The 12,962-nt window shown below is 44.1% G+C and overlaps 1 protein-coding gene across 2 annotated transcripts in view; it reads left to right on the plus strand.

Annotated features, from left to right (window-relative positions):
- WNT10B (Wnt family member 10B) overlaps positions 1 to 12,962 on the plus strand; it is a 284,728-nt gene that overhangs the window by 248,536 nt on the left and 23,230 nt on the right. For both annotated transcript variants that reach the window (XM_086963722.1, XM_086963721.1), the window contains exon 4: positions 4,383 to 4,759. In XM_086963722.1, coding sequence (XP_086819848.1) covers positions 4,383 to 4,759 — 377 coding nt within the window. The remainder of the gene's footprint in view (positions 1 to 4,382; positions 4,760 to 12,962) is intronic.

Raw genomic sequence — 12,962 nt, forward strand, 5'->3', positions numbered from 1 at the left:
CTGCTGACTCTGAGCTAGTAAGGCGAAGCTCCTCCACCATTGCGGAAGAGCCACGACTGCTCCTGAGGAGGTAACAGCCCTCCATTTTTTCCAGGCGCTCTTGCACCCAGGCAAGGTGGGAAATTAGCTATGCAGGAGGTGTACACCACCAGCAAGGCTGGCCCCACCTTTAGGGTGGGCAGCCTGCTCTGTACACCTAAAATAGAATTCTGCCATCTTTTGGAGGGCAGGAATAGTGAGTTCTGGGTAGAAAAGGTGACCTACACCACCGACTCCGCAGGCTAAGTAAAATTAATGTGATATTTGTGGCCTTTTCCTGGGGCCTGCATTACCGTATCACTGTAAGAGCTCCAAGTAACTCGCCCTACAAGTGACCGACTGTCACTAGTGGATTTTGCCATTGACCGCAATGGTTTTTTGTTAATGTATTTTTCTGCATTGATTAAATATTGCTACAAAAATCTATAATTCTGGTTATAGGTATGCTATTCCATTCCTTTTGGTGTCTAAATTAAGATAAGAATATACTCTATATAAATTGGTGTTGGAGTTCTCTTGAGTCGTGTCAAATACTTATCGCCCATGTTGGTACACATGTTCCTGTATTAAAGCTTGACTGCTCTTTGCCCCTCTGCCAGGACTGAGCTAAGGATTTCTTAGAGTGAATCCAAGGACCATCTTTAGGGTATTGTGATAGTATTACATGGTAAGGCTTCCCACATAATATTCCACTTTCCTACAGTGGCCCGACAGTAGAAGGAGGAGCACTTCCGTATGGGTTTTCTCATGCAAAGTGTCAGGTTCCACCTTTTCGGTTCCTCAGGGTTGTGTTGATGCTCAAAGGAGTCCACCTCTCGACTGCCCCCAAGTCCGGAATACAAATACACACAGACTTGTGGGATAGTCAAGCGATGGTAGGAAAGGGTAGGGACAGCGTGGAGGGAGACCTAAGAAAGATACAATAAACACACAGTCAGTCTTGACATGATGCTTTTCTAGAGGGCAAATAATAACCATGAACCATGTATAATTGACGTGATTAATCACACTCCACCTGTACAATAAAGAGGGATAGCGACACCAGAAGAGAGAGAAGAGTTGGTGCGGACCTCCAGCTTGATACTATATGGCAAAAAAGATTACACAATGAAACTTGTTCAGGTGCAGGGTACTGACGTCTTCTCCCACCCTCACAATGGAGGATTGCGCTATCCCCTTTCCTACTTACCCTAAAGGATATCTGTGGTTCCAAAATAAAGTAGGCACTTTAATACTGCGCCCCTCTGCCGTCTCTCTCTTCTAGGAAAAAAATAAAAGAACCAAACTTAAGCTCCTATGAGAGATGTTAGAGGCACAATCTCAACTTGCACCATACATGATCACTCATAATATTGGCCCATAGGTAAGTACCACAAAAACAGAGGCGTAGAAAGTATGTTCAACACGATGCCAAAGTAAATCAGTAACAGATCAGTCAGTGAGTGGCCACAATAATATGAAACAAAAGGAAAAGGTTCTGGAACAGTACCGTACTAGTATCCTGTACCGATACCTGACATCCGTGTTCTCTTCTTCTAGGTGGATTGGAAAAGCACCACCACGCTTCTCTGCATGAGAACACCAACGAGTGATCTCGCCAACAGAGGAGCAGAATATAAGTAATCCCAAAATACGCTTCTCTGCAAGAGGCCACTACTCAGTGGTCTTGCCAAGAGAGAAGCGAAGCACAAAAGAAATCCCCAAAGCGCTCCTCTGCAAGAGAACTCCTACGAGTGGTCTCACCAACAGAGAAGCGAAGCACAAAAGAAATCCTCAAAGCGCTTCTCTGCAAGAGACCTCCTATGAGTGGTCTCACCAACAGAGAAGCGAAGTAGCGTGCCTTGGACAATAATTCCAAGGTGTCCGGACCATCTGGACCGCAATCCAAGATTCAAAGGGGGAAAACAAAAGGTTACCATTTCCACCGCAATGCAGAAGAACAGAGGACCAAAGCAACGGGCCGTCAGCAAGGAATAATCGGCGGCGTCTGATTTTCCTACTGCGGCTATATCCGGGTTTGCGTACCTTCGCGTCACGTGGAGGGTGACTCACGCTATGCCCGCTGGGAAACGTAGTTTTTCCTTTTGGGACTTCCTGGAATCCCTGTCTTTGGCGCAGTCAGTGCCTAACCGGTCATCACGGCCTGACACAAAGGCTGATTTTGACTGGCTGGACTTGGTTATTGTGCAGTAACCCACCCGATTATAGACATGTAAAAAAGCTCATACATGGGAGAGATAGTGAATGCAGCTGGCAGAGGGGAGAGGGTCATGCCCATAGCTCAGGCCCTTAAGGGAACAGTCTATATACTGCAAGCATCAAGCCCTTTAATTAAGGGCACAGACACTCGTTTTTTCTTTTTTACCAAGCAATTGAGGAGGTGGAGAGATGGGGCAAAATATGGGGACATGGATGGATTTTATTTAATGTGTACAGCCCAACAGATATCACCCCTGGGGGTCAGTATAACACTTTCACTCTCAAATGTGGATTACACTACCACAAACCAGCCAGTCTGGCTGCAAATAATTGAGGGAATTTCTCACTTGAGAACTAGTAGGCAGACACACTTCTGCCAGAGGCAGACCATGGCTCAGTTGACAGAGCGCTAGAGTTGCTTATACCTGTGGTCATTAGAGGTCTCTGAACACAGCAAAAATAGGAGTACTTAGAGAGCAAAACAATTACAACCTACAGGCTAAGATACCTGTGGCTTACAGTTGTAAACGTTTGCCGCCAGCAGAGAAACTGTGGAGGGCTTGATGGCCAGTCGTAAAGCTGAAAGAATGGTACAACTCAACTCAGCCTGAGAAGTGCTTATTTCCATAGAGAGAACAAATTGTATGTCCTTATACAAGAAGGACACAGCAATGGCAAGGAAGGCAAGGAAGGCTGGGCCAGACCACTGGATAAAATGGAGACAGAAGACCTCAGTGTAATGAGGTCCACGGGCCAACAGAAGTCTAGAAAGAAAAGCAAGACACATCTCATGGTGTGTTAAGCCCATGGGGCAGTGCATAGCTAGAGGAAGGTACAGTACACCTCTTTGTGTGTAAGGCATAAGAGCCAGTGGAAGGGGGAGGCGATGTAGAGCACACACTAATGTGTGGTCGAGCCGAAGGGTGTATAGAAAAGCACACTACACACTTGTGGAGAACCCAAGAGACACAGGTGCTTGAAGAGGGAGCAGAGCACGCCTTATTGTGTCTAGGACGACAGTGAGAGAGGAAAGAAAAAGGCACAGCAGTCCCAAAGTTGTGTATCGCCTGAAGATAAGTGTAGAAGAACGGAAAACTCACAAATGTGTTCAGGTCATAGGCCGAATATAAAAAAAGAAATCAGTGACAGGGCATTTACCGTTGAGTCAATGATAGTTAGGTTGCAGGAGGTGAGAGCACTTGCAAATGGATGAAGGATCAGCAGGTCACTGGAAGGAAGGCTAGACTTGGGGTTGGATGGAGGGTCATCAGACCACCAGAAGGAATGGTGATAAACAGTGGACACTTTGCGGTTAGCTGAAGGATCATCAGATTATGGAAGGTGGTAAGGGAGGACAAGACACAAAAGATAGAGTGGTGGCCCAGCAGGCCATTGGAAAGAAAAGAAGAAAGGCCAGGCACTCAGAGCTGCACCCAACAGGTCACTGGAATGAGTGAAGAGCAGACCAAGCAGGTGTACCTTAGATTGGGAAGACAGTTAGCATTTCGGCATACGGAAATGAGGCAAAGGCTGAATACTTGGGTTTGGGTGGAAAACTGGTAGATCACTAGGAAGAAGGTTTCGATGGATGAACATGCGGACTGTTCTGGTTGGCAAGCAGGTCACTGGAAAGAAGGGAGAAGACCATAAGCATATAATGAAAATCGGAGTGGTTAGGGATTCCAGTGAGGAATGGTTAGAGTATATAGGGCTGGTCTTGACGGAGGATGGAAGATCAGAAAGTCACTAAAAAGATTATCAAAGATTAGGGCACCTACTCTTGGTCACAGCAACAGCAAGTTCCTCAAAAAAGCATGAGTGGACCAGGACCTTCTGTTGAAATAACCTTCATCAGGTCACCAGATGGAAGAGGAAGGAAGTGGGAGGAAGGACTTGGCACTTGGAGTTGGAAGGAGCATTAACAGGGGCCTCTGAGGTGATATTGTCCAGCAGCTGCAGCAGGTGACTGGCTGGAGGGGAAACGAAGTCATAGCAAATACAGCTGGGTAATTGGCAAGTAGTTAATTGAAGGGGAAAGAGTTATAGCATTTTGTGTTGAATTAAACCCCCAAAGACAAATGGGAGAGCATTGTCCTTTGTCTTCCTTTGACCATCATTAATGTTTAACTCTCCTTTGTCCCCAGGTTTCCGTGAGAGTGCCTTCACCTTCTCACTGCTGGCAGCTGGTGTCATGCACTCAGTGGCTACAGCATGCAGCCTCGGGAAGCTGCATGGCTGTGGCTGTGAGGGAAAGAGGCGTAGCAATGAGGAGAAGATCCGACACAAGTTAAACCAACTGCAGCTACAGGCTCTGGCTAAGGTGAAAGGCTACCACCCAGATTTGTCACCATTACTTCGTCAGCCTGCAGAACCCAACCCACAGGACACCTGGGAGTGGGGAGGCTGCAGCCATGAACTGGAATTTGGGGAAAAGTTCTCCAGGGACTTCCTAGATTCCAAAGAATCCCCCCGGGACATCCATGCCCGAATGAGGATCCACAACAATCGTGTGGGTCGAAAGGTAACATGAGCTTTAAGCTAAAGGGTTCTGATGTCACAGAGTCTGCAAAAGTATGGCCATGTGGAAAGTATGTGGTTCTCCACTATGTATCAATCAAGCAAGCCATCAATCAATCAGGGTTTGTAAAGCAGGGCTACTCACCCGTGAGGGTCTCAAAGTGCTGGGGTGGAATTGGGGGGGGGTGCTGCTGATCTGTGTTGTCCGCTGGGGTTCAGCCGAAGAACCAGGTCTTGGGATCCTTCCTGAATTGGGTCAGCAACGGGGATTGCTTGAGGTGGAGAGGCAGGGTGTTCCAGGTCTTGGTGGTGAGGTAGAAGGATCTTTCTCCAGTTCTAGTCTTTTGGATTCAAGGGACGGTGGCCAAGGCTTGTTGGGCGGAGTGGAGGTGTCTGTTGGGTACGTGGAATAAGAGGCTGTCGTTCAGGTATTCTGGTCCTGCGTCATGGAGGGCTTTGTAGGCATGCATGAGGAGCTTGTAAGTGATTCTTTTGTTGACTGAGAGCCAGTGTGGGGTTCTCAAAAGTGTTCGGTGATGTGGCTGCGGTGGGGGGTGTTGATGACCAGTCTGGCTGCGGCATTTTGAACTTTCTGTAGTTTCCTGAGGAGTTTCTAGGTGATGCCGGCATAGAGTGCCTTGCCGTAGTCGAGTCTGCTGTTGATAAATACATGGGTGACAGTTTTCTGGATTCGGTGGGGATCCATTCAAATGTTATTCGAAGTAGCAAAACCGTGTGGAAGTATGAAGAGGAGACGGAGTTGATCTGATGGTTCATTGTGAGTGAGGTGTCCAGTATGATGCAGAGGTTTCGTGCATAGTCAGTGGGTGTGTAGGGGGTTTCCTAATGTGGGGGGCCACCAGGAGTCATCCCAAGCTGAGGGTGTGGGTCCCAGGATGAGGACTTCAGTCTTGTCTTAGTTGAGTTTGAGGCAACTGTTTTTCATCCCAGTGGCAACAGCCGTCATCTCGCTGGCAGTTGTGGGTTTGTTGGTGAGAGAGAGTACAGTGGGTGTCGTCACAGTAGGAGATGATGTGGAGTCCGTAGTTCCTGACGATGGCCACGAGAAGAGCCATGTTGATGTTGAAGAGGGTGGGGCTCAGGGAGGAGCCCTGGGGTACTCTGCAGCTGATTTCCATGGTTTGGGAGAGGAACGGAGGTAGTCTGACACACTATGTTGACCAATGAGGAAGAAGTAGATTCAGTCCAGGGCCTTGTCGCGGATGACATTGTCATGGAGTCTCTTGATTAGGGTGCAATGGGAGATGGTGTCGAAGGCGGCCGAAAGGTCCAGAAGGATAAGGGCTCCGGTTTTGCCCCGGTCGAAGAGGGAGCGGATGTCACTGGCGGCAAGAAGTGCGGTCTTGCGAGAAGTGGTGTGGTTGCTTCGGAAGCCAGATTGGGAGATGTACGGATCATATGTATGAAATATATATTCTTTGGTGACAAAAGTGTTTCTTATCTGAGTACTTGTCTTCAGTTCTGCAAATTCAGCCGCACCAATCTTTTACTCAAACAGCAGAAAAACTCTCATTATCACTTATTTTCAAACAAAAGGTTACACGGAGACTAAACAGGAATTTCATCCCCTTAGCCTGCGCATCTTTTTTATTTTCAAAGTGGCAACTTGTTTTGGTATCTGTTAGTCGTAGGTGTATATTCTTTCTGAAGCACCAAAGATAAGACATTCTCATCTGATTAGTAGCTTGATTGTCCTTTCCCAAGCTTGATAGTCTTCCGCTGTTCCGCTGCCAGACATAAGTCCCTTTACATTTTTACCACAAGAAGTAACACCCATAATGCTTATCTCTAAGTCAGCCAAGCATAGTGGCTATCATGGTTTAAAAAACAATCTTTTTTCACAGTATTCTGAAAAATCCTCTCCTTTTCCAGCACTGGATTTCTCATAGATTCATATGCTTCATTGATTCGCCATCATCAGGCTAGGAATCATAGGTATTGAATTTTCTGCATCCTGGGATCTTCATTGATAGTCATAAGCGTTGATTAATTTCCTGCGGTCTTCGTGGACCCTGTAACACCTTTTAAATATATATAGTCCTTGGAGAAATTCGCCTTGTAGAATGTTCCACATTCAAGTTAATTTCCGATGGATGTTCAGTGTTAGACTGTCAGAGATGTCACTTTCTTTCTGACTGCTGGACAAATGTTGCTGACACTGATCATCTCTTTGAGTGTACTTCATCTGTCATGGAAAAAGCAAGTTTTAGCATAAAGAGCATGAAGAGAAAATGCAGCCTGCTAGACTTGCACTGAGAGAAGAGAAAAAAAGGAGCATGTTCCTTTAAGGATCTGAGCGACACCCCTACCCATATTACTTTATACTGGCAGTTTGCCTGTGAGAGTCGGTTCTTTTTTATCTGTACTATAACTCATATTTCTAAACAGCCAAGGAGGAGGGGAAGTCGTTTATGACTTCAATGAAGATACCTATGATGCAGAACTAGGCCCACAGATATGTAAACTGTCTTCTGCATCATAGCATCTTCATAGATAGCCATGAACATTGAATAAAGTAGCAAGCATCAGATGAACCAATTCTGTGGCTGTCCTTCTTATGCTATAAGAAGATAAAATACCATACTCCAATGTAGGAGAAAATCTGAGAATATGCCTGTTCCAAGGGAAAGGTCACTCATCTATTTAAAGAGGTTCCTAAGTGTTTTGTGGCAAACCCTTGCTTCACCTTGAGTGTCTGTGTCTAGACAGTATTGTCTTACAAAGGTATGTATTATTCTCAAAGTGGCTGCTTTACAGATACTTTGAATTGGGACTTGTTAGATGACAATGACAATGAAGATTGTGAATGCCACAGCTTTACTTGGTCGCTATGAGAGGTCATTATGTGATACTCTTCAATGCTTCCCAGAAAAGCTGCCTCAAGAAGACAGGCAGGATTTCCTAGAGGTGAAAGAGCAAATTATAGTCTTCTGTGAGATCCTTAGTGCTGCTATTAATTTAGTGCACTTGGCTGCGCTTTGCTATTATCGTGGTTTAGCCCTTTGCCATTCTTCATGGCAGCGTCTAAAGTCCCGAAAACCTGAGGCCTGCTAGAGGAGAATCCTTGATCTTCAATTCTCTGGAACCCCTCTGGAGTTATTGCAGATGATGAGATGCAGTATATAAAGACAGAACCAGAGGCACTGAAGGGTGTGGGCTTGAAAAGTGTATGCAGTGCAAAAACACACCGGTACATACCATATGGCGGACGCTACCAACAGCAGAGGGTTCAAGTCCATCAGTGGCTGCAGCAGTTCCTACAGCAACATCAATACCAGAGATCTCTCCAACTTCATAAACAGCAAGAAGGATTTGTGGAAAGCAACTCCAGCTGCATCAGGAAAACCAACCAAGCATTGACTCTGTTCTTTCTACACGTTCGTTCCCCGTTCCAGTAGGGGAAAGCACCAGCAATCATCTAGATGAGTGGAAAAAAATGGCAAATTTGTGCAAAATGGCTATTCTTTGAGGTCCAAATCATCACCTCTCTCCATTCCTCTCAGGAAAAGATTTCAATGCTGTCTAGAAATGCTTCAGTTGAAAATGAGTACTCTCCAAATCAAAGAAGCAGTGGAACCGATCCCTCCATTCCAAAACTTAAAGGACATGTATTCCTGTTACTTTCTGTTTCAGAAGAAAGGACCACACATAAGTTAAGTTGCGCGTTTATAAGACTGTATTCATTCATTCATTCACATGGCATACTACCCTATTCTAGATCTCCACACAATGAACCAGTTCATATAGCAAAAGCAGTTTTAAATTTGGTGCTTCACCAGATTTACCCATAGCTCTGTCAAGGGAATTGAATGTGTACCATACATTCGCAAGATGTATATTTTCACATCTCCATCATTTTGAAGAATCACACATTTCTGTGGTTTCTGGTAGGTAATATCGATTATTAAGTACTATCTTTCAGCTTTAAGTCAGCTCCACAAACTTTTTCAAAGTGCATGGCAGTGGTCGCAGTCCATCTCAGAAAAATGAATATCTTCATCTAGCCCTATGTGGAGTGTTGCTCATAAAAGCAGCAACACAGCTATAATAACATGGCACCTTTAGCACTTTAGCGGCTAGGACTCAGAGTCAGTCACTGCAAGTCAACAGCATCTCCTGTTCAATCCACCCATCACCTGGGGACAATCATAGATGCTTTACCAGCAAAATTGTAACCTTCACAAGAGAGCCGTTGTTCTATCTTTCCGAGGTGTTAGAAACTTCTATAAATTAATCTTCTGACTGCCCATCAGATTTCTTCCCTATTGGACCTGATGGTGCTTTGTATCTTTCTTATTCCGAACACTCATCTGTGAATGAGGCTATTGCAGCAGTACCTGGAAGACCAGTGGTGTCAGCTTTGAGGCGAATGGTAGGACAAGTTAAATCTCTCAGGTGCTTCAGTTGCCTCCTTTCCATTGTATTGATGATCACCAAGCCTCCAGGTTGTTGTTCATTTCCAGCCTGCGGCTCTGTCACAGAAAATCATGGCAGAGGACTTATTGTTGGATTGGAAAGCCCACATGTAAAGATTTCAGATTCAAGGTGCATGGTGCATGGCCAGTAAAAGAATAGACTTACCATATCAACCTTCTGAAGCTGAAAGCAGTCCAACTGGCCCTCCAGTCTTTTCTACCAAGTTTCATCTTCGCTGCTTGTTCAAACAGACAATACTAAAAATTCGATTACATCAACCAACATGGAGGCATACAATTCAGAGCTCTGTCTCTAGATGCCCAAACATTGTGGAAGTGACTGATTGCAAAGAACCTGCCTATCACAGCAGTTCACATGTCGAGCATTCAGAATACAGAAGCGGATTCTGTAAGCAGAAAAATGCACGAGAATCGGGATTGAGTGCTAAATGGCAAAGTTCTGTACAATATAATTTGCGAGTGGGGCTTTTCAGATATTAACGTATTTGCAAATGCAGGCAGAAACAATACCCAAATTAAACAAGCAGGTTCTACAAACCAGGAATGCTATGGGATATTCTTCGGATCAGTTTGTCAAAAACATTTGCCTATGCATTGCCTCTAAATCACCCATTCAGCTGGTACTCATCAAACTGCTGAAAGACAAGGCGAAGATGATCTGTATCACTCCAAAATGGCCACGGCAGTGCTTGTTCGGCGGCTACCTGCACCTATTGGAATAGCCACATAGGAGGTTGCCATCCAGTCAGGATCTTCTAATACACATTTAGGAGCCTGATCATGCCACCCAACCTTCTGTCATTTAGATTGGCAGCCGTGCTCTCACACATCAGCAATATGGTCATTTAGCTCTCCAGAAGACTGAACAGTTTATGGGAAGTCTGAAGTCCCTCCAAAAGAACATCCTATTTCTTTAAATTAAAGAGGTTTTCTTATCTGGTGTCTACAAAATTATTTTGATCTATTCAGATGTCAGAAGAAATTGGTACGCCTATACCTTCTTCATTTGCTGAAGTCTGGGCTGCTATTTTCTTGAAATAAATATATACTTAGCATCCATTACTGCTTAGAGAAAAAAACCTTAACAAACCTCTTTTTGAAGTACCCTTATTTTCACAACCTTCCAGGAGGTCTTAAGAAGGTTTACCCTCCCTTAAGGAAACATTCCCATCCCTGGAAGCTAAATCTGGTTTTGTCTAAATTAATGTGTCCCCTGTTTAGGCCTATTCATAAAGCTGCTCTTCAACCACTTTTTAGCCTTGTTGGAATAGGCCATTCACAAACCAGAAATATGTTCATGTATGACAGAAACAGAGGGTTTGGAGGAAGTGGAATGTAAAGTGTCACTCACCCCAAACAAGGACTTTATGACCTCAGTTGTATTGTCAGCTGTGGTGGAAAATGGTGTTCACTTCCAGGGGATTCTCATCAACAGTCATAAACACTGAATAGTCCCACCCACATGCTAGGATCCTGGAGCACTTTTAAAAATTATACATATATGCATATACATTCTTTACAACAGTATTTTACATATAGAGTAAAGGAAGACTAAAATGGGCAGATTTAATCTAATTTTCATTTTAAGAAGGTAATTACACAACAATGAGTCTCTGTAACCTCCGGAAACTGAGAGTGAGATTTCAGTCTACAATCAGTAATCCAAAACAAAAGAAATGAGGTATAGAAGTAGAGCTCTGAAGGAGTCCCACTTTGCATTTGATATATGAAAATCTGAGCTATGAAAGTCGTTGAGGAAGTTGGAGTTCAAAGTCTCTTCACCTCATTGACTAATGTTGAGATGCAAGGTTAACCAATGTTAGGTGCCTTATGCGAATATTGCTAATGAACGAATAGTTACTTTCCTGCAATCCCTGTTTTCCTCCAAAGGGCTCTTTAGTATAGTCATAAGCACCGAATTGTTCAACCCAGGGAGAGTCCTCCTGGAACATTTATATTTTCATGTCCCAGAACATGTGTTCCCTGTGTAATTTTCCATAGGAAACAGCTGAATGGAATTACAACAGCTTTTGCAGAAAGCTAGTTTTTCATCCAGAATGCGTGATTTTGGTGATTTAGTGTAAATCCGTTCAGTCGTTTTTGAAAAATGAAGCTTCAAAATATATGTATGTTTCACTCCGCAGATCCACTGTGGATCCTTTGCGATGGATCCACAGATCCTCTCGCACTGTGATTGGTGCACTGCAACTATATGAAAAACAAATTTGAAAAACAGAGTAAAATTTAATAAACAAAATAACACCAAAATGACAAATATCGAATTAGGGGAATCAGAGATATCAAGCAACCCAGGATCAATTTTGTCCTGGTTATGGGTTCATCAGCCGGGTACAGCATGGTTCCAATGACACAGTGTGCACTCGACCCACGACTTGGTATACCCATGTCACTCATGGTGGTACATGAACTTCACATGAGGTGATGTGAGGAATGTTTGCAAAGCGTCTAACCACTAGCAATCACTCAGATAGAACCCATCATTCTTTTGCTCACCATGACACTTCAGTTTAGACCAAGCCATATACAAATCAGGCTTGACGCTGCTCCTCATTGGAACAATCCAGGCCATACAGCCAGGCCAGGTCCTCCCTGGACTAGAACACAAGCAACCCAGGCCCACTTCTGCCTTAATTATGGGCCCAGATGTGTCCCTCTTGTAACCCTCCAATCCTGCCATTCAATACAATGCATACAGTGCATTTCAATTGGGACTACTCTGTTGGATCGCTGACCCAATATCATCATAAACAATATCTTTGACAAAAATACTGTGTCCAAAATATTGTTTACCATAATATTGGGATCCTATATTTATAATAGTAAGTACAAAAATATCTTAGAAAAAATATAGTTAACACTAATGTTGCCCAAAAATTGGCAAATAGATTGATTTTTTAAATATAAATTGTTTAAAGTAGTAAGGACTCATTATGATGGTGGGCAAACATCAGAACACCCGCCACCATAACGGTAATGGGACCAACTGCCAGACATGAGGCGGTCCCACCGGCCCAATTAGGATGTGCCTGCCATACTGGCAGGCGCATCCTGGCCTTTTACCATTGCGGCCAATTCTGCTGGTTGCAGCACCGTCTGCAATGGTAAAAGGGCATGCCTGACAGTTCCCTGTACCACGTGCAACGGGCCCCCAAAGCCAATCCACCCCAGCCCTTCCATGGCGACATCGCCGCGATGGAAGGGCCTGAATGAAACCCAGATCATAATATGGCAGGCGGTGCCTGCTGGGCACCGCCACCATATTACCGCCCAACACCACCCGACCGGCAATCGGACCGATTGCTGACTGGTGGAAAAGCGGCAGACGGACTTTGCGTCCGCCGCAATACCCCCCGCCATCATGATAGGGCGGGGGTATTTCATGTTACAATAGTGTAATGGTGGTGGCGATTGTTACGCTATCATAATGTGCCCCTAAATGTAAAGTACTTTGATATATAGGTTTAATATAATGTACATTAAATATATCCCAATTAGTATGTAATGCTATAAGTATAAAACTATGTACTTATATAAACACACAGGCACATATATATGTTTTTATATTTATATAACTATATAGATATGATAGATATGTATATGTATATATACATACACACACACACACATATATATATATATATATATATATATATATATATATACACCCTGATAGCGTAACATCATAAAAATATTTATTTTACATTCTATTAGTTTTACTTCATTAATATG

Source organism: Lissotriton vulgaris, chromosome 1_1 (genome assembly GCF_964263255.1).
Source record: "Lissotriton vulgaris chromosome 1_1, aLisVul1.2, whole genome shotgun sequence".
Taxonomy (NCBI): domain Eukaryota; kingdom Metazoa; phylum Chordata; class Amphibia; order Caudata; family Salamandridae; genus Lissotriton; species Lissotriton vulgaris.